The 22,473-nt window shown below is 43.5% G+C and overlaps 1 protein-coding gene across 1 annotated transcript in view; it reads right to left on the minus strand.

Annotated features, from left to right (window-relative positions):
• Nucleotides 1-19,739: 19,739 nt before the first annotated feature.
• LIN28A (lin-28 homolog A) overlaps nt 19,740-22,473 on the minus strand; it is a 46,468-nt gene continuing 43,734 nt past the window's right edge. The window contains exon 4 of the mRNA XM_058196056.1: nt 19,740-19,953. Coding sequence (XP_058052039.1) covers nt 19,740-19,953 — 214 coding nt within the window. The remainder of the gene's footprint in view (nt 19,954-22,473) is intronic.

Consider the following 22,473-nt stretch of genomic DNA (forward strand, 5'->3'; position numbering starts at 1 on the left):
GGTGGATGCATTCTCCAAATGGCTGGAGATCATCTAATGAAATCCACAACCGCGGAGCTGTCATCTCAGCACTAAAACACCTTTTCGCCACACGGGCTACCGGACACCCTCGTGTCCGATAACGCCCACAGTTCACCGCAGCATTATTTGAAGGGTACCTGGCTGAAGAGGGCATCCGACATGCCCTCTCAGCGCCGTTCCACCCTGCGTCGAGCGGCCTTGCTGAGCGTTTTGTCCGGTGCGAAGAAGCGCTATCACGAAGCGGCCCGGCGATTGGCAGGCACAAATCGGCGCATTCTAACCGTCAACACAGGACCCCTGTGGCCACCGGCCGCAGCCCAGCCGAGCTATTAATGGGCGGAAGCTACGGTGCCCGCTAGACCGGCTACACCGAACTACGTACAGGGCGGGTTCAAAACAAAACCAGATAGAATCCGAGAGTTAAACATAGGAGACTCGGTGTGGGCACATAATTACAGCGACGGCCCTAACTGGAAGAGGGGATAGTCATAGACAAAAGCGGGCCCCAAATCTTATCTAGTGGAACTAGACGATGGCAGAATCTGGGCGCCACATAGATCAATTAAGAAACAGATTGAGCGATAAGGCAGAATTAGGCGAGAACAGCCCTGACTATGATTTAATTAACCCCACAGCTGACTGGGCGCCAAGAACAAACAGAAAGCGTAAGCAAAGAACCAAACAGAGACTTATCTGAGTCAGGCGAGGTCCAGCGACACCCTCCGGTCCCTCTAGAGGACAGCAGGTCCGAGCCGGCGAATAATCCAGGGCGGATGGCGGGAGGAGGAGCTCAGAGGCGAAAAGTCCCTCCGGCAAGCTCGACTCAACTCCAGAAAGTGAACTGCGAGGTCCGGGAGAGTCAGGAGGCATGCACGTACCTGCAGGACTACGAGAAGTAATATGCAAATATTGGCAAAGTGCCTTCTGGGAGGGAAGGAGTGTAATGTATTACTGTAAGTTTTGGCGGGAGTTTTAGGCGGGAAATATCTCGGTTCTGATTGGATGCAGCCTCAGGCTGAAGTGTATATAAGGAGAGGTTTTTCTCCAGAGTTTTGCTGGGTCACACTATATTAAAGAGCTGTTGTCACTAACCTGGTCTCCTGCCTCGTCAATACCCAAACTTAACAATACTCAGCTGTACTTTTCCACCCCGGACCACCCCAACGAAGCTGTCGAAGTGCTGTCCCGTTGCCTGGAAGCCGTACGGGTCTGGATGGGGAGAAACAGACTCAGACTCAATCCATCCAAGACGGAGTGGCTGTGGATGCCGGCACCCCGGTACAGTCAGCTGCAACCGCGGCTGACTGTTGGGGGCGAGTCATTGGCCCCAACAGAAAGGGTACGCAACTTGGGCGTTCTCCTGGATGGACGGCTGTCGTTTGAAGATCATTTGGCGGCCGTCTCCAGGAGAGCTTTTTACCAGGTTCGCCTGGTCCGCCAATTGCGCCCCTTTCTCGACCGGGATACCTTATGCACGGTCACTCATGTTCTCGTCACTTCTCGTCTGGATTATTGCAATGCTCTCTACATGGGGCTACCCCTGAAGTTCACTCAGAGACTCCAGTTAGTCCAGAATGCAGCTGCGCGGGTGATTGAGGGAGCATCTCGTTGCTCCCGGGTAACACCACTCCTGCGCAGTCTGCACTGGCTACCTGTGGTCTTTCGGGTGCGCTTCAAGGTGCTGGTTACCACCTTTAAAGCGCTCCATGGCTTAGGGCCCGGGTACTTACGGACCGCCTGCTGTTACCTCATGCCTCCCACCGACCCGTGCGCTCTCACAGAGAGGGTCTTTTCAGGGTGCCGTCCGCCAAGCAATGTCGGCTGGCAGCCCCCAGGGGAAGGGCCTTCTCTGTGGGAGCACCTACTCTCTGGAACGAACTTCCCCCCGGTTTACGCCAATTACCCGACCTTCGGACCTTTCGCCGGGAATTGAAAACCTATCTATTTATCCAAGCGGGACTGGCCTGAATTTTAAATTTTTAAATTTTTTCAATTTTAATAATTTTATTGGGTATTTTAATATGGTCAATTTGACGGTTTTAATTTCGGCCTTTATTGAATAAGTTTTTTAATTGTTATTTTAAGTTTGTATATTTAACTGTTTTAATGTAGGCTGTACACCGCCCTGAGTCCTTCGGGAGAAGGGCGGTATAAAAGTTTAAATAATAAATAAATAAAAATAAATAAATTGAATGACATTCTGAAGAGTGATTGAGAGTTTCCGCTACTTCTGGTTGAAAAGTTTAGATCCTAAAGAGTAGTGGAAGAAATGGAATAGATCAGAGAATTTTAAAATGAAGAACAAATGTGGATGGAGGAAAACAGGTCATGAATATTTCAGATACCTTCAACAGAAGCATTAGAATAGAAGATTAAAGTTTGGAAAATAAAGCAGCCCAAATAAATTTGTGGAAATGGAGGCTGTATCTATTCAATACACTTAACCCCGAATACTTACAAACCTAATAAATACATTCACACATGCGACACTTAACGTGTTTTCTCCCTGCATAACTAAATGTCTAATGGAGAGTCTCAGTCATTCAGGTCATGACCTACATTTAATATACATTTAACCTGATTTTACCGTTTTTTGTGCATGACTGTGTTGGGTGAATCCAGATTGTCAGATTAGTTTCTTGTTCAAAATATTGCGTAATCTCAGAAATACAAGTGAAAAAGATTTGCGGGGGTGGGGGAGGGACGGAAAAATTGGAAAAGAGAAGCTGGACAAGGACGATGTTGGGATGATGTTGGGATAAGTATATGGCAGTGATGGCTAACCTTTTTGCCATCATGTGCCAGGAGGGGGGGGCGGGGAGGCGAGGTCACACATGTGCGTGCCCACACCCATAATTCTATGCGCCCCGCCCCCACGACCCCCCCACTCCGCCCACCGCTACTGGCATGTAGAGAGGTTCTGGAGTCTGGGGACAGGAAAAACATCACTTCCTGTCCAACCGGAAGTTAGGAAATGGGCAATTTCTGGCCTCTTAAGGGCCTCCGAGGGGGTGGGGAAGGCCATTTTTGCCCTCCCCAGACTCATAGAAAGGCTCTGGAGCCAGGTGAGAGAGAAAAACGGGCCTTCCCCACTACCCCCCCAGGCCCTCTGCAGTCAGGAAACAGCCTATTTCCCTACTTCTAGTGGGCCCAGAAGGCCTCAAAATCAGCTGGTCGGTGCGGGTATGCACGCCCGAGCTGAGCTCGCATGCCCACTGATATGGCTACACGTGCCACAGGTGGCACACATGCCATAAGTTCCCCATCACGGGTATATGGTGTAAAATAACTGTGGGAAACTGCCTGGAGCCCACCTCCTGTAGCCTAGTTCCTTTCAAAAGTATGTTGGATATCAGTTGCCATAATCAGAAGCCATGAAGGCCTCGCAGACACGGAGCCCGGTTTTTCTGGAAGCCCTGTAGCCAAGCTGTTATGGGGTACAATACAGTGGTGGATTTCAATTTTTTTTACTACTGGTTCTGTGGGTGTGGCTTGGAGGGCATGGCAGAGGAAGGTCACTGCAAAATCCCCATTTCCTCCTGATCAGTTGGGACTTGGGAGGCAGAGAATAGATGAAGGCGGGGTCAGTCAGAGGTGGTATTTACCCATTCTCCGAACTACTGAAAATTTCCACTACCGGTTCTCCGAACTACTCAAAATTTCTGCTAGCGGTTCTCCGAACAACTCAAAATTTCCGCTACTGGTTCTTCAAACTATTCAAAATTTCCGCTACTGGTTCTCTGAACTACTCAAAATTTCCGCCACCAGTTCTCCAGAACTGGTCAGAACCTGCTGAATCCCACCACTGGTACAACATAATCTATTGGAGAACCACCACCACCCCGTCTACCCAAGTTCATCCTCTTTTGCTAGAACACTAATTACCTCAGATCTTAAAAGGCTGATCCATACTGTCTAGGAAACAAAGTTCTTTCTAGAGCTGGGGTATCAAACTCAGTTTCATTGAGGGCCGCATCAGGGTTGTGTTTGACCTTGGGGGGCCAGGGTGGGCGTGGCCAGCTCGACGTCACTCCCGTTGGGGCGCCTGGGGTGGCCCAAATGCTCTGCCAGCGAAAACGGGCTCCCAAGCTCCATTTTCACTGGTAGAAGGTTGCAGGAGGCTGTGGTAACCTAAAACGGAGCTCGGGAACCCGTTTTCACTGGCAGAAGCACTACGGGTCAGTTCTTCGCTGGTTCCAGGGTGGCCCCGTGGGCCAGATCTAAGTACCCTGTGGGCCGTATCTGGCCCCCAGGCCTTCGGTTTGACACCCCTGTTCTAGAGGATGCAGAAAACTGCATGTACCACAGGTTGTATGCAAAGCAGGAGGACCGGCTCACTATATAAAAATCCTTGCCAAGTCTTCCCTCAGAAGGACCCACCTTACTCAGGGAGTGTTGAGTCAGCTACGACACAGACACATATTTATAGATCTGGCTCATATTATCTGCCCTGAGTGTCGCTGCCTCTCCCACGTTTTATACAGGAATGTTTTCTCAGTGCTATCCCGAGCCAATTTCCTTCTACACATGCCCCTTCACTGAGCTATGAGGTAGACTTCATTTGGCTCAGGTGATTTCTTCCCTAAGCTGGCAACCCTGGCTCCCAGCCAGGAATGACAAGAACTCAAAGGGTTTTTTTAGGGCTATGCACTTCCCTCTAACAAAAGCAAAATGGTGAGGGAAGGAGATTTATTAACCATTTTGAGAGCTTCATTAAAATTACTTGGAGATGAATTAGTTAGTAACACACCCTTCTGCAGCTTTGGGAGGAAGGAAGAGAACTCAGAGGCTCTGCAACCACCCCAACAGGTTCCGCTGCCGCCTGACATTGGCAGTGCCACCAAGAACGCCACAGATAGAGCAAGGCCACCCGATGCCCCCTTTTTAATGGTTCTTTAGGGCAGAGGTCTCCAGCCTTGGCAACTTTAAGACTTGTGGATTTCAACTGAGGAATTCTGGGAGTTGAAATCCACAAATCTTAAAATTGCCAAGGTTGGAGACCCCTGCTTTAGGGTATTGAAAATCTCCAAGGATATTTTTATGCCATCTCTTTTTTCCGCCCGAAAGATTTTGCAACGACTCTTCCGCAAATCTCTTGATTTTCAGTTTCTGTTGTAATTTCTCCAAGTTGGCTCCTGGTTGGAAGAATATCTCAAAAGCCCCCATTTTGCTTTAGAGGTGCTGGATGAAAGTGTTCTCATTTATGCTGCTAAAGAAAAGCAACATAATTTCTGCAAAGTTTGCAAGAGCTAATCGAGTACATCAAAGAGGTTTGAGCACCACTCCTTGTTATACCCACAGACTGTTTTGAAGATAAGCAGGACAGGCTTTGCAAGACTTCTGAATCATTAAAATTAAAACTTTCATCCAAATCTTATAGTGAAAACACTTATAGTCAGACAGCCTTCCCTTCCCTTCCTTTTCTCTTTTTGAAGTTATTGGATCACAACCCGAAGCCCAGTGGTGCATCTGAAAAGCCAGTTTCTGCCCTAATGTGGATTTGCTCACTTCTGTCCCGTGTTCTTAAAAGTACAGATAGTCCTCAACTTACAACAGTTCATTTAGTGACCATTCTAAGTTATAACAGCACTGGAAAAAGTGACTTTTGGCCGTTTTCCACACATATGGCTGTTGCAGCATCCCTATGGTCACATGGTCAAAATTTAGAGGCTTGGCAACTGGTTCCTATTTATGACGGTTGCAGTGTCCTGGGGTCACGTGATCTCTTTTTGCAACCTTCTGACAAACAAAGTCAATGGGGAAGCCAGAATCACTTAACAACCATGTTACTAACTTAAAATTGCAGTGATTCACTTAACAACTGTGGCAAGAAAGGTCATAAAATGGGAGAAAATTCACTTAGCAAATGTCTTGCTTAGCCACAGAAATGTCGGGCTCAGTTGTGGTTGTTAAGTCAGGGACTACCTGTAGCAAATATTCGATTTTATGATGTTTCAGTTAAGTTTAAAAGATAAAGGTAAAGGTAAAAAAAAAAAAAAAGGATAAAGGTAAAGGTTCCCCTCGCACATATGTGCTAGTCATTCCTGACTCTAGGGGGCAGTGTTCATCTCCGTTGCAAAGCCAGTGCTGTCCGAAGATGTCTCCGTGGTCATGTGGCCGGCATGATTAAACGCCAAAGGCGCACAGAACACTGTTCCCTTCCCACCAAAGGTGGTCCCTATTTTTCTACTTGCATTTTTTACATGCTTTCAAACTGCTAGGTTGACAGAATAATAATAATAATAATAATTTAATTTTTATACCGCCCTTCTCCCGAAGAAGAAGAAGCTGGGACAAGTAATGGGAGCTTACTTCGTTACGCGGCACTAGGGATTCGAACCGCTGAACTGCCAACCTTTCAATCAACAAGCTCAGCATCTTAGCCACTGAGCCACCACATCCCAATTAGTTAAGTTTGCAGCCAAATGGTCAGAGAAGCAGAGAAAAAACTTTGATAATGAATGAAAAGTGCATTGAAAGAAGAGAGATTCGGTCATCCTGACTACGATCAGGATAATCAATATAAACACCTGCTAACAACATGTTAAGATACTCTCACGGCATATCTTAAAACTGGTGGTCAATGAGAAAATTTTGATGGTCCGTAGAAAAATTATTTGCATTTTTTATATTGCACTAAATACTATTTATCTTTTTTAAGAATTCATATTACTGGTCTGTAGGATTTAAAATTATGAATTTAGTGGTCCCTGAGGTCCAAAAGGTTGGTGACCCCTGTCTTAAAAGGAAGTACAGTACATTGTTCAAAGGCCCAGCTCTCTACAGTTACACTCTGCTCTCAGTAGAGGGCACTCTTGGTCAAGGAAAGTAACTGATGAATCCATCCCTTGAATTTTTCTAAACCTACAGAACAACTCAACCTGTGACTCCAGTGGTCTAAAAGATTGAAGCCTAAAACATTAAAATTCGTAAACATGCAAAAATTGTAAAAGATTGTGAAAAGGTAAAAATTAAAAGATTGCATCCCGGGGCAGGCAGGGAGAAGATCAGAAACAAACAGGTGTACTATGCAGCTCCTGGAGAAATGTTTCTCAGCTTTCAGCATCTTTTAAGATTTGTTGGACTTCAACTCCCAGAATCCCCCCCCCCAACCAGCATGCTGGCTGGGGAATTCTGGGACAGGAAGTCCTCCCGTCTTCCAAGTTGCTGAAGTTGACAAATGCGGAGCTGGAAGGATATACCAACCGCCCTCCACCTCTCAAAGTTCCCTGCAAAGAAACCAATTTTTTTTTTCTTCTTCAATGCAATCTGTCTCGGAAAGCAGTAAAGGCTGACCTTTGAGGTTGATTTCTGCCGCTTCTTGGACGCTGAAGATTCTGCAGCAACACGCTTCCCCTGGGCGTAGTGCGCCTCCTTCTCCCTTGCTCTGGAGGAAAAACGTGAAAACAAAGCCTTGAATTCAAAGGGAAGGTAGAGATCACAACGGGCGGTTAGCTCAGTGGTTCATCTTGGCTTTAATACCTCTTCCTGTTAGAGACAGTCAACCGGCTGCTTTCCGAGTATTTGGGGTTCCCACTCTTAGAAGACATAGCTCCAGCAGGGAGGCAGCGCAAGGATGGTAGGTTGTGTTGCTCTGGGCAGCATCAGCCGGCTTAATTTTTGCTTCAGATTGCCAAGGGCAAGTTTTTTTCCCCTGTCTCTCTCTCTCTAGACTAAGAGTAGAGTAGACTAAGTAGAGTTAATAGAGTAGACTAAGAATGAATGGGACTGGTTTGGCTTGATGAACCCAGCCACACTGGTTCAGGGGCATAGGTAATGAGCCCAGCCAATTGTGGCTTACTCTCTCTCGTCCATGTGTGTTTATGTATGCTTTGCAGTATGTCATAAGTAAGTCAACAGCCAAGAGCTCCTATCTCAAATTCTGTACTACTTTCTCCCCTCTAGCTGGTATCCTAAAAAAATAAATAAAGCTACGATTAAAGTACAGCGACAAAGCCACTCAGCCTGTGAAGTAGTCAAGAACAAGAAGCACAGTTGGAAAGACTAGCTCTACCTTTATTGTGAAGTTACATTAACTGAAACTTGCAAGGCTGGAAGTATTTCTCCTTCTTTCCTTCCTTCCTTCCTTCCTTCCTTCCTTCCTTCCTTCCTTCCTTCCTTCCTTCCTTCTTCATCTCTGGAAACTTTTAAGAAGAGAGTGGACAGCTATTTGTCTGAAATGGTATAGGGCAGTGATGGCTAACTTTTTGCCATTGTGTGCCAAAAGCAGGGGGACCGCAGGAGGGGACATGCGCATGCGTGCCCACACCCATAATTCTATGCACCCCACCCTCCCTTGCATGCGTGCATTAGCCCCCCCTTCTTTTGGCATGCAATGACACGGTGGGCCCATTTTTTTTATTATTTTTTTGCATTTATATCCCGCCCTTCTCCGAAAACTCAGGCGGCTTACACTATGTAAGCAATAGTCTTCATCCTACTTGTATATTTATATACAAAGTCAACTTATTGCCCCCAAGGGCAATAAGGGTCCTCATTTTACCTACCTTATAAAGGATGGAAGGCTGAGTCAACCTTGGGCCTGGTGGGACTAGAACCTGCAGTAATTGCAAGCAGCTGTGTTAATAACAGACTGTCTTAGCAGTCTGAGCCACAGAGGCCCCTATATTTTTTGCCCTCCCCAGCCTCCAGAGCCTTTCTAGGAGCCTGGGGAGGGCGAAAACGGCCTTCCCCACCCCTCTGATGCCCTCTGGAAGCCAGAAACAGCCTGTTTCCGTACTTCTGGTGGGCTCAGAAAGCCCAAAAATGGAGCTGAGCCCGTGTGCCCACCAATATGGTTCCGCTTGCCACTTATGGCATGCGTGCCATAGGTTCGCCATCACGGGTATAGGGTCTCCTGTTTGAGCAGGGGGTTGGACTAGAAGACCTCCAAGGTCCCTTCTCCCCTCTTTTCTTTTACTCTCTGGAAAGCTATGGAGGATCCCTGCTGAGATGGTTCCCACACCTTCCCTCCTTCTATAGGTTGAGATGTCTTTTACACACTGGTTGTCCAATCGGTGGCTCTCTCTTCTGTCTCCCAAAGTCATTCCCATAAACAATTGCAGGTAGTCCTTGACTTATAATATTGAGCCCAACATTTCCCCCTTTTATGAGCTTTATTGCCACAGTTGTTAAGTGAATCACTCAGTAGTGGGTTCCAGTGGTGGGTTTCAAATTTTTTTACTACCGGTTCTGTGGGTGTGGCTTGGTGGGCGTGATATGGCTTGGTGGGTGTGGTGTGGCTTGGTGGGCATGGCAGAGGAAGGACACTGTAAAATCTCCATTCCCACCACACTCCAGGGGAAGGATACTGCAAAATCCTCATTTCTTCCCGATCAGCTGGGAATTGGGAGGCAGAGAATAGATGGGGGTGGGGCCAGTCAGGTGGTATTTACCGGTTCTCCGAACTACTCAAAATTCCCTCTACTGGTTCTCCAGAACTGGTCAGAACCTGCAGAAATCCACCTCTGATCAAAATGTCATGGTAGAGGGTAATTTTCACTAGTACAGGCAGTCCTTGACTTACAACCGTTCAGTAGGCTTACAATGGCCCTGAAAAAAGTGACTTACGACCATTTTACACACTTACAATCCTTGCAGCATCTCCATGGTCACGTGATCAAAATTCAGATGTCTAGCAATTGACTCATACTTACGACAGTTGCAGTGTTGCTGTGCCATGTGATCCCCTGTTGCGACCTTCTGACAAGCAAAGTCAACGGGGGAAGCTAGATTCACTTAATAATAGTGGTACTAACTTAGCATCCGCAGTGATTTCACTTAACAACGGTGGCAGGCAAGGTTATAAAACTGAACAAAACTCGCTTAACAAATTTCTCACTTAGCAATAGAAATCTTGGGCTCAACTGTGGTCGTAAGTCGAGGACTACCTGTAGGCAGTAGCCCCATTTTATGACATTTCCTGCAGAGAAAGCATTTTGCACTTCCTCATTCCAACACATATATTTTAAGACTGATATAAGGTCCTACGATTAATTCCGCTGATTTTATTATTTGCCGTTCGTTGGGTGTGCATTTATTTCTTGCTTATTTTGCTCCCTTTGTTTTTACCACATGCTTTCATCTTTATGGTTTCAAATGAGAATCATCCACTGTTGAACAGGACAGACAAGCTGGGCTTGTAAATAATTTAAATACATTTTGAGCGCAAAATTCTGAAATTCTCAGACTGGAGTTAGGTGACCCGAAGGGATTCCAAACGATTGCAGAAGCCAGGCGAAGTGGAGGGAAGACCGATCACAGGCAAAAGGGGAAGTAAAACAGCACCCCCCAAAAAATGCCTTGGGGTAGAAACTAAAATAGAATCTGAAAGAAGATCCCTCTAAGATCCATGCGGTGACTCAGCTGCTGCCTGTTTCCTGAAACAGTCAAAAGTGCTCACACCAACTTTTCTGAACTTAGTAGCCTCTGGGCATCTTGGATTCCAAGTCCCATAATGCCCTGTCAACATGGCCAATGGCACATTGTTAGCATTTTTCAAAGTGCAAAGGAGGGCAATAAAGGTAGCTGAACCCATGCAGACACGCTGGCGACATTCACTCTGTCCCAGATTCTGAATCAAATCTACATTTGTCATCAGACGCAGCAGGCCTTTGGCTATTCAGTAACTATCGGGCTTGTTTAGAGCCAGAGTTAGCAACTAAGGTGGAGAGGAAGGGGTTTCGATGAACTATTTTGTTCCTTCCCTTCATCCACTATGAATTTGTCCCCGAATTTCAATTCCCTGCTGAAATTTGGAAGCCAGCAAGTGACGTTTAACAAGAAAACTGTTCCAGAATACCGGTTTGGAAAAATAAATGGATGCCTAAAAATATTCCAGAGGTTACATAATTGAAAAGCAAGAAGATGGCAATTATTTAAAGCTATTTAAAGTAGATTTTAAAAAGAGTCCATTTACTTTTTCAAGTTCAAGCTTTCTTTTTAATTTAATTTAATTGAAATGCCGTATGGGTAGTTCTGGACTTATGACTACCTTTGAGGCCAAAATTTCTGTTGTTAAGTGAGTCGTTCCCAATTTTATGACTTTTTGCCATGGTTGTTAACTAAATCATTGCAGCTGCTATGTGAATCATACAGTTGTTAAGTGACTGGAGGCTAAAACATATGAAGAACGGTTGCAGGAACTCAGTATGTCTAGTTTAATGAAGAGAAGGACTAGGGAAGACATGATAGCAGTGTTCCAATATCTCAGGGGTTGCCATAAAGAAGAGGGAGTCAAACTATTCTCCAAAGCATCTGAGGGCAGGAGAAGAAGCAATGAGTGGAAACTAATCAAGGAGAGAAGCAACTCGCCAGGAGGGGCCGTCGCCAGGAGGGCCTTCCACCAGGTTCACCTGGTTCGGCAGTTGCGCCCCTTCCTTGATCGGGATGCCTTGTGCACAGTCACTCACGCGCTCGTTACCTCTCGCTTGGATTATTGTAATGCTCTCTATATGGGGCTCCCCTTGAAGTGCACTCGGAGGCTTCAGTTAGTCCAGAATGCAGCTGCGCGGGTGATAGAGGGAGCTTCGCGTAGCTCCCACGTAACACCGCTCCTGCGCAGACTGCACTGGCTACCTGTGGCCTTTCGAGTGCACTTTAAGGTGTTGGTTACGACCTTTAAAGCGCTCCATGGCTTAGGGCCTGGGTACTTACGGGACCGCCTGCTGTTACCGTATGCCTCCCACCGACCCGTACGCTCTCACAGAGAGGGACTCCTCAGGGTGCCGTCCGCCAAGCAATGTCGGCTGGCGGCCCCCAGGGGAAGGTCCTTCTCTGTGGGGGCTCCCACACTTTGGAACGAACTTCCCCCGGGCTTACGCCAAATACCTGACCTTTGGACCTTCCGCCGCGAACTGAAGACACATCTTTTCATTCGCGCGGGGCTGGCTTAAATTTTAAATTTTAAATTTTAAATTACATAAATTTTATCGATTTTAAATTTTTTACTAATTTTAAATGGGGTTTTGGTTTTTATAAATTTTTAAAGTTCTAGGCTAATTATAATAAGTTTTTTAACTTGCATTTTAAATTGTATACTGTAGTGTCTGTATTTTATTGTTGCCTGTACACCGCCCTGAGTCCTTCGGGAGAAGGGCGGTATAAAAATCAAATAAATAAATAAATAAATTAAATAAATAAACTTAGAACTATGGAGAAATTTCCTGACAGTTAGAACAATTAATCAGTGGAACAACTTGCCTCCAGAAGTTGTGAATGCTCCAACACTGGAAATTTTTAAGAAAATGTTGGATAACCATTTGTCTGAAATGGTGTAGGGTTTCCTGCCTGGGCAGGGGGTTGGACTAGAAGACCTCCAAGGTCCCTTCCAACTCTGTTGTTGTTGTTGTTGTTGTTATACATAAAAACAAATTTCCATCACTTTTTTCCAAATGTTTGTCCATCAGTCCAAAAAAAAGATGCCTGATCTGAATTATATATTGATCTCTAAAATCTTCTCAATCAGTACATGCATTTGAATCCAGATTTTTCTAGCTTTTTTTTCATGTCCACCAAGCATGATAGAGAAAATTGCCCCTTCTTGATATACACATTTCCAACATAAATTTGAAGCACAGTACACCATTTTTATAAATTCTGTTTAAGGTTATAACATAGTCTAAATTTCAATCCTTTCAACCACAGATTTTCCCATGATTCCTTCTCTGTATTTACTTGGTTTTCTTCTGTTTCAAATTTCAATAAAAGTTTACACATTTTATCCAAGGAAGCCTGGAACTACTTTGGGACTATTTTGCATATGAAGATTCCACTTTTTTTCCCACTCCCATCATTTCACAATTAAGAGTAATAATATCAGGATGCGCAAGTCCCATTATGAGCTTCCAGGTTATGTTTACAAACACACTGCATTTAACAAGCTTTAAGAATCTAGAGGCTGCATCTGCAGAGCGTACTAGTCATGAGATATGTATGCGGCCAGGATGGGGGTAGATGTCATGTAAAACTAGGTTAGTTTATAGTGAAATATAAACAGGTAGTCCTTGACTTACAATAATTGAGCCCAAAAGTTATGTTAGGTGAGACATTTCTTAAGTGGGTTTTGCCCCATTTAATGACCTTTCTTGTCACAGTCGTTTAGTGAATCTGCCTGCCCCATTGACTTTGCCTGTTAAAAGGTTACAAAAGGAGATCACATGACTCCGGGACACTGCAGCCATCATAAATGTGAGTGTGTCTGGATTTTGATCATGCAACCATGGGGATGCTGCAACAAGTCGTAAGTGTGAAAAACAGTCCCTTATTTTCAGTCCCGTTGTAAACTTCAATCACTAAACAAACGGTTGTAGATCATGGACTATCTGTACTGCAGTTCCAGGAAATGGGTCAGTTCAATCATTAATTAAAAATCTTTTGCAAATACAATGTTGGAAACAAATACATTCAAACCAGCCAACTGTATCCCCGGCCTGCTGCCTTTCAGAAGCTGAATTATAATTCCCATATCCCTGGACGTTGAGCATGTCGATCGAAAGGTCGGCAGCTCAGCGGTTCGAATCCCTACTGCTGCCGTGTAACGGGGTGAGCTCCCGTTACTTGTTCCAGCTTCTGCCAACCTAGCAGTTTCGAAAGCACATAAAAATGCAAGTAGAAAAAATAGGGACCACCTTTGGTGGGAAGGGAACAGTGTTCCGTGCGCCTTTGGCATTGAGCCATGCCGGCCACATGACCATGGAGACGTCTTCGGACAGTGCTGGCTCTTCGGCTTTGAAACGTAGATGAGCACCGCCCCCTAGAGTCAGCAACAACTAGTACGTATGTGCAAGGGGAACCTCTACCATTACCTTATCCCTGGACCATGCTGACTGGGGAAGAAAGACTTGTAATCCAACAGATAGGGAGGTGGGTTAAGAGAATATTGTGTAGAGGCAGCTCTGGGCCTTTCATGGACACTCACCCTTCAGTGATTTTTTGCTTCCCATCTTCCTTCCTTCTTTTGCCCACGCTGTAGTTCTGATGGACAGTTTCTCCCACCAAACTGGGACCGTTTTTATCCTCATTTCTTGAGTTATGAAGTTCTTTGAGGCCGAGTTCACGTCTTGACCCCAGGCCAGATTGCTGCCTCCTGAAGCCCACCTTCTTAGTCAGTGAGGCAAATGTGGGTAAAGGTGGTGCCTGGCTCTCCATCCTGAGGTCATTGGAAAGAAATGAATGAGCCAAGGCTGCCACGCTTCACTCGCAGCCTGTTTGACCAAGGAGAACCTCACGGCTTCATTTCTGTAGCAAAGTGTTGGCTTTTACCTTCTGTTCCTTTGCTTCCCAGCTGCTGAAAAAGATCCGGGTTGCAAAGGTGTGACATCTGTTGACAGTTCCCAGGTGTGTCACTCCGGGATCCTGGCCAGCAGCTGAATTGTCCATCACTGGAAGTCTCACCAGAAAACTAATATTATGTTCCTCAAACACAGACAGTGTGGGAGCTTCTAATGGATAGTAGTAGTGTGTGCCAGAGGCGCAACTGAGAATAGGAAAGGGGTGTAGTTACATACTGATAAAATCAAAGGAAAACAACAGTTGCAGGAGGAAGCTGAACACCTAAAGAATAAATAAACTACCTCACTGATGGTTGCCTGCATTTAGAACAGAGATCTAGCTGGCTGGAAAATTCTGGGAGTTGAAGTGCATAAATCTTAAAGCTGCCAAGTCTGAAGACCTCTGATCTAGAACTGTTGTTTGGGGAGGGAAGCTAACTTTAACACCAATAAGATATTTCAACGTCAATTCATGAAATCCACTCCAAAGGCAGGCTCAAAAGTTACTGCCGTGTTATTAGCTATAGAAACAGAATTTTGCAAGTTCAACTGTGCTTTAATTCCATCCCCACCCTCGCCCTTATACTCATGTAAACTAGGGAGGTGTCTGTCTGAGTTGCTTGTGCATGCCTTCTTGCTTTGGAATTAAACCATGTCCCCCCCCCCCCTCATGTCATTTTGGTAGCAGATCTAGTCTATCTCTGCTTAGGACATCCTCCTTTCTTTTACAGCTGCCCATAGTGGGATTTAAGAGCAGAACAGATCCTCTCTTTTTAGGCCCAGACTTGGTGCTGTCCCCTAGTGGGGCTGTTCAGAGTGCAGAGTGGTCTAGATTTTTTTTTGGGGGGGGGGTAGATAATTGTTTCTTTTGTTCAGGGTAGTGTGTGTATGTTTGTGTGAGAGAGACAGCAGAGTCAAGCTAGGCATTTTCTGAACTTTTGACATGCTAAGCCCAAATATTCGCCATCCCTGTGCTAACATCACACGATCTCCGATGAGCCTGGCCGCCATTTTGTTAGTCCTTCAGAGCTGCAAAGGCCTGGACACAAGGCTGGGGAATTCTGGGAGTTGAAGTCTATACATATCAAAGATAAGAGTCTTAGGTGGCTGCCAAGCGAAAGGCTTTCTATATTCTTCTGTCTTTAAATGCCATAAGGATTTTTGTCATTTACCGTAATCTGCTCAGATGTTAGCCGAGAATACAGGAGGGAGTTCACTGAATTCCCTAATGATCGGAGATGGCGACTAAAAGTCCTTTAATAAATTTTACATGGCATTCTTTTATGATGCCTTGGTTGATGTAATTACGCTTATGTTTTTTGGGTTTTTTTAAATACATATTTCACGGTTGGTTGTGTGTTATACAAGTTATGTATTTAAGGTGATTAGGGGTGTGTGTGTGTGTGTGTATTCATTCTAAATTAATTTATTCTGGAATTCACACAAGACGTTTAGCTTCCTGTCCCAGCTTATCCATTTAAGTATGCCCTATAAAAGAAGGCCCATTGTCTTGACCCAAAGGAAGATTTTGTTTGCTAAAACGAAGGGAGACAGCACATTGTTATCCATCAACTTTATTTATTTATTTCCAACATGTTCCATAACTGGTATAAAAATGGGAAAGGGGAGAGAGAAAGATGCAGTGTTGGGGATTTCCGATGTCACTGCAAGACATAAATCAGCAGGAAAGCTGCTTATTTGGACAAAGTCCTGCAGCCAAGACATTCCCCCCCCCAAAAGAACCCAACAATCGCCATGTTATTGCCACCCCTTCCCTCCCTCCCTCCCACCCACCTACCCACTTAATTAAAATTCAAGAGTTTAACACAAAACAAGCTTTGGTTACTAGCAGTAAACATGGAGTTACATTCGTTTTTGCCTTGCAGGACACAAACATGGAGCCATGCAAGAAATGGTTCCCCACCCACCCACCGACCCAAGCCCTAATACATTCAAATTCCCCCACACCATAATGACCCTGAGTGCGGACATGGCTTTACCCTGCCTGCCATTCACACCATTTACTCTTTATGCATAGTGTCCACCACTCTCCAAATTGTATTCTCGTTCCTTGTGCCAGACAGCAATTTATTTGTAAGACCAAGCCAAGGGACATTTTTAAGACAGAGGTCTCCAACCTTGGCAACTTTAAGACTTGTGGACCACAAGTCTTAAAGTTGCCATGGTTGGAGACCCCTGTTTTAAGACATTTCTTTCAACGTCCAAAATCTCACACCTTCCCATTATTTTTTTAAAAAAGAGCGACGAAAAGCTACCGCTGATGCCATCCAACCACACTACAATGAGTTTTCCATTCAATGCTCTTACAGATAAATCACCGTTATCCAGAAATCCAATGATCTCAGCAGAGAAGAGGGGGAGAGGGGGCTTCACCAGCTCTTACTTGGCAGAATTACAATAAAGTACAAAGAGGGAATCCGACCCTCATTTTCTCTGGTGCAAATACAACCCCCCTGGCTTTGGCTATTTTTCTTAAAGTTTGTAAACAATAATCCAAGAAGAAATCGGGAAGAAATCAGAACAACTTCACATGAGGTATTTACACAGACTAAAAACATCTAGAAAGAGAAACAGTGTCACTTATCCTTCCTTTTCTTCTTAATAAAAAGCAGATACAAAACTACAAGGTGCCACAATTTAAATTTTGGGCACAGCCTAGGGAAGCGTTCGTTCTTTGACCAATCGAGAGCAAAGTCACTTCCCTAATGGGTTCTATTGTATTTGACACCTATTGTTATCAAAAATGATCCTGAGGTAGGTACAGTAGTTTCTTCACAGCGACGTATCAAAATTAACCGCCTGCATATTTCTCACCATGTCACCGCCACTATTTCTGTGATGGGTGAGTCAGGGGAGGAATTACATGGAAATTTTAAGTTGCTCAGTGTCTCTTGGAATTGTATTGCTCAGTTCTGAAGTCCCCAAAACACATTTAGTTTTCGCTGTTCCACTTAAATGTTTTTAAGAGTGCTATATGCTAAATTCACCCCTTAGCAGCTGCAAGAAAGCTAGTTAATTTGCTATCAAACAGCAGATCCTACACAACTTCCTAAGACGAGCAGAGAAGAAAACTGGGAACTTGGGTGCTCCAAAATACAATTCAGTGTCCCAGCCAGCATAGCTAATACAGCTATGATTTATCAACATCTGCAGCGTTACATGCTCTCACTTGCTGCCTAACCAACCAAACTCTCCATCTTTGCAGATCCCATCCTGCTTGTAATATCACCTCCAGCAGGCAAGTCCTACTATTCAGCAGAGTGAGGTGACATCCTTAAACTGTGGGTTTGGGGCAAGAGTGAGAAGGCAGCAAATGAAATATAATGTCTATTTTCTTTTCCTGACAAAAATATGGAAAGGAGAGATGGATTTTAATTTTATTTTATTTTTATTTTTTTATCTATCTCAAATAATTCATGGGGCTTGGAATATAAGACATCCTGACCTGGATGAGTGGAAGTGTTTGCTGATGTGCCTGACACAGCTAGTACATTTCTCTACTTTCAAGAGGTGTCAAAGTTTTCTGACCAATTTACAGATTCTCCCCTTTCCTATCTCAGCTTCTTAGATTTGCAGAATCTGAACATTACATGAAAGTGACAGGTAAATAGGGGTCTGGACTCTAAAATGCATGAACAAGAAATTCTAGAGATGAGATGCAGAAATGGTCAATGAGTCAGAAGGCTTAAGGACAGGTGGAGCAGAGGAGGAGATCCTATCAGGCACCAAAACTATCCTAGGGTACAAATTGCATCTTCAATATTATGCACAGCTGTGGGCTATCCTTCCCTTTGGCTTGTTGGAACACAGGCAGTCCTTGGAGAAAACTTTAGCTTATGCAACTTTGGGGGGTGGGGAGGAGGGAAGCCCCAACAGAAGTATCTCTACTTGGAGACTTTCCTCTGAACTGTGCCACAAATTCTTTTACCTTCACTTGTATCCAAAAAAGGGAAAAGAAGAAATCTACTAAAATACAGCATTTAGAAACACAATGCACTCACACACAGAGATTGTTAGAGCTAAAAAAAATTTTTAAATAGAGGCTTTCTTATTCTTTGTGCTGTTAAACGCTGATCCGTTCAGCCTCAGAGCTGCCAAGATTCTTCGATCCCTGAGATGTGTGAGAATACCTGAGAATAAATTGCAGAATCGTGTCGTGTTTTTTTTCTTCCTTTTTTTTTTCCTCTTAAAAGTTTAAAATATACAAAAATACAAAACGGAATATTTATACTTTTAAAACAAGGGAACATCCCCCCCCCCAAGGAAAAGCAAAATAAAAAAAAAACAACAAACCCAAAGATACGTCATTCACGCACATCGTAGTGCAGATTTCACATCACGGCTTCAGGGCAGAGAGGTCCACCCACCCTCCCTCCCGCTTTTCACACGGCAAGTCCAGCTGTCCGCGGGAACAAAATAAATTAAAAGGCAGAGCTACAGAAATTAAGCTGGGCAAAGGAGCAGCAGTTTTTATCTGATGAGTGGGCTGGACAAAGTAAACACATCTTTAAACTTAGAACCCTTGTACTCATTTAGAGAAAGAAAAATATGTTGGTCGCATGCATGGCAATATTAGATATATGCCAAATTTGCATTTCTGTGTCTATGTGTTTGTATCGTGTGTGTGTGTGTGTGTGTGTGTGTGTGTGTGTGTTAAACATCTGAATTAGCCAAACAAGCACATGCAGGAAGGAGCATGGCTATACTACTGCATGGCACAGTAGTTAAACAGATCTAATCCTTCAGGTTTGTTTTGGCAGAATTCAGAGTCCTGTGCCTGCCAATGTTCCTTCAGGTCCCATAAACATCTAAAAGCATGTGGCTCTTACTTTTTCCTAACAACAAAAGAATCCCAGTTCAGATAGGAGAAAGGAGAGGATTCAGTTGTTTTCTGTTAAGAGAGCATGGAGCAGGCAGTTTGGGGAGTTGGTGTCACTACAGACTTCTAAGGTGGGACTTCCTTGAGCCTCAGATTGTCTTAGAGAGGGGGGCCTGCCAGTTATTTGTATTCCAATGCTCTTGTCGATATGTGGAAATGACACACACACACACACACACACACAAGTACAAACACATCCTGAGATCTATAACTTCAGGGTTTTTTTTTGTTTTTGCATTTTCTTGATCTTCATTCAGATTGGTGAAGAAAGCCAAGCTCTTGAAGGTACCTTTGGCTTTGCCTTCCAATTTCACAAACCTGATTAAGAAAGGGATCCCTCAAGATTCCACGCCCACTAAAAGGAGAAAAAGGGTTCCCCCTTCCACTCAAGTTTTTGCCTTTGCTGCTACATGATAAAAGCTGCTACTCTCCTGCCCAGTGCTTGTTCACTCATAGCTTGGAGCCAATGCTGTTCTCTGCTCCCATTTTGGCTGACTTGATGCCCTGAAGCCGGTCAACTGGGCAGATTTCCTAAGGATTTCCAGAGATCATTCCCTGGTTTCAGGAAGAAAGGGTGAGCTGTGCATTTCTTCCTCCTCCCGGAAGTATGTGGGCTTTCCCTGAGAACTGGGCGACTGCTGCGTTTTGATTGGGCAGTTGGCCACCATGTGGGCGATGCTTTGGCAGAAGTGGCATTTCTTAGGCTGCGGAGGGAGCTTGCATTCTTTGGCATGATGATCCAGGCCACCACAGTTGTAGCATCTGGGGAAAAAAAGAGGAAAACAAGATGGAGGGGAAAGCAGGACGTTTATTCCAGGAAAGCTGTAGCTGTGGGTATCTCCACAACCTAGCCAAAACGAAGGAGGAGAATTAGATCATTCCTGTTAAACCTAGGTAGCAGAGCCCTAATGACCTTGGCTGATATCAGTAAAACCTAAACAAAACCCATCTGATTACACTGAATCAGGGCCTTTTGCCAGGAAACCTCATAGCTATAGGCTAGATCGGCAAGTCGAAGAAATATCAACAACACTCCCATCATTTTTCAGATTCTCTGTCCCTCCCTCCCCCTCTCTTACACACATACACATACACACTCTGCTTCAATGAACCAATAGCTCCCTCAAAAAGGGAGATGCAGCAACTTTCCCAGAGTTAGATCTTCAAAAATTGGATGAATTAAAAGAATGCATAAGTCTTTTTCAAGCAAAAGACAAGATGGACTTTGAATCCATCAATACTAAATGAAAAAGAATTTCAAGAGTTTATGGAAAAAGAATTAAAAGAGTTTTTCTTTAAAATAAATAAAAAGGAGGACACATCACTTAAGAATATATGGGACGCAATGAAAGCATATATTAGGGGTTTGGCAGTAATGTATTTGGGAAAGAAGAATAAAAAGAAAAGACAAAGACAGAAGAAATTGGAAGAGGAATTTAAGGGATTGGACAAAGAATTTCAAAAAAGACACACAAAACAATAAAATTAAGAAATGAGTGGAACTGAAAAAACATGAAATAAATTTAAATGAACAAGTAGCAAGTAAATTAAGAGCATCCAAACAGAACTTTTTTGAAAATGCAAATAAGCCAGGAAGATGGTTAGTGTATAAAATAAAAAAAGAGAAGAAAATAGTAAAGCATTTACAAGATGAAAAGGGGAAAGTATATTATAGAAGTAAAGAAAAGAAGACAATAATTCAAAATTATTATGAAAAGCTTTACTACCAAGAGAAAATATCTGAAGAAAATATAACAAATTTTTTAGAAAAATCAGATTTACCGAAAATATCTGACCAATATAAGGGAATGCTAGAAGAAAGAATAACAATGATGGAATTAACAGAAGCAATCATAAGATAAAAAAATGGGAAAACACCAGGGCCGGATGGTTTACCAGCGGAATTATGTAAGACATTACAAGAGGCACTAAGCAATGTAATGTTGGAGTTATTTAATGAACTTTTAATGAAAGCAAAAATGCCAGATTCGTGGATGGAGGCTTATGTAACACTTATACCCAAAGAAGATGCAGATCTACAACTGATAAAAAAATTATAGACCGATTTCATTATTATTAAATGTGGACTACAAGATTTTTGCTTCAATAATATATAATATAATATAACAACAGAGTTGGAAGGGACCTTGGAGGCCTTCTAGTCCAACCCCCTGCCCAGGCAGGAAGCCCTACATCATCTCAGACAGATGGTTATCCAACATTTTCTTAAAAATTTCTAGTGTTGGAGCATTCACAACTTCTGCAGGCAAGTCGTTCCACTTATTAATTGTTCTAACTGTCAGGAAATTTCTCCTTAGTTCTAAGTTGCTTCTTTCCTTGATCAGTTTCCACCCATTGCTTCTTGTTCTACCCTCAGGTGCTTTGGAGAACAGCCTGACTCCCTCTTCTTTGTGGCAACCCCTGAGATATTGGAACACAGCTATCATGTCTCCCCTAGTCCTTCTTTTTATTAAACTAGACATACCCAGTTCCTGCAACCGTTCTTCATATGTTTTAGCCTCCAGTCCCCTCCAGTCCCCTAGCCATCCCCTAATAATGGCGAATAGATTAAAGAGACTATTAAATGAATTTATTCATATGGACCAAAACCTAAAAGACAAATTAGAGACAACATGAGGATAATTTTGAACACTTTGGAATATTATGAGACACACTCAGGAAAACAAATGGCAATGATATTTCTAGATGCTCAAAAAGCTTTTGATAATGTGAACTGGCAGTTTATGGATAAAACAATTGCAGATAATGGATTTTGGGGAGAGATTTATAAATATTATAAAAACAATTTATAATAGACAATCAGCTAAGATAACAATGAATGGAGAAATGACAGAAAAAGTCAGTATAACAAAAGGTACAAGGCAAGGATGTCCTTTATCCCCACTGTTATTTGTCTTGACCTTAGAAGTTTTAAATAGAAATATCAGATGGAATGAAGAGATAAAAGGGATGAAAATTAAAAAAGAGGAATACAAACCACAAGCTTTTGCAGATGATTTAGTATTTATCTTGGAGGAACCTCAAGCAACAGGCCCCAAACTACTAGAACAAATAGAGAACTATGGAGAGGTGGCTGGTCTAAAACTAAATGAAGAAAAAACAAAAATATTGGTGAAAAATATTACAGAAAAGCAAGAAAGAGAAATAAAAAAGAAATTAGTTATACAAATTGTGAAAAAAGTCAAAATATTTAGGAATACAATTAACTTCAAGATATGTAATGATAAAAGAGGATAATTATTATAAAAGACAAATTGAGAA

Source organism: Ahaetulla prasina, chromosome 10, assembly GCF_028640845.1.
Source record: "Ahaetulla prasina isolate Xishuangbanna chromosome 10, ASM2864084v1, whole genome shotgun sequence".
Taxonomy (NCBI): Eukaryota; Metazoa; Chordata; class Lepidosauria; order Squamata; family Colubridae; genus Ahaetulla; species Ahaetulla prasina.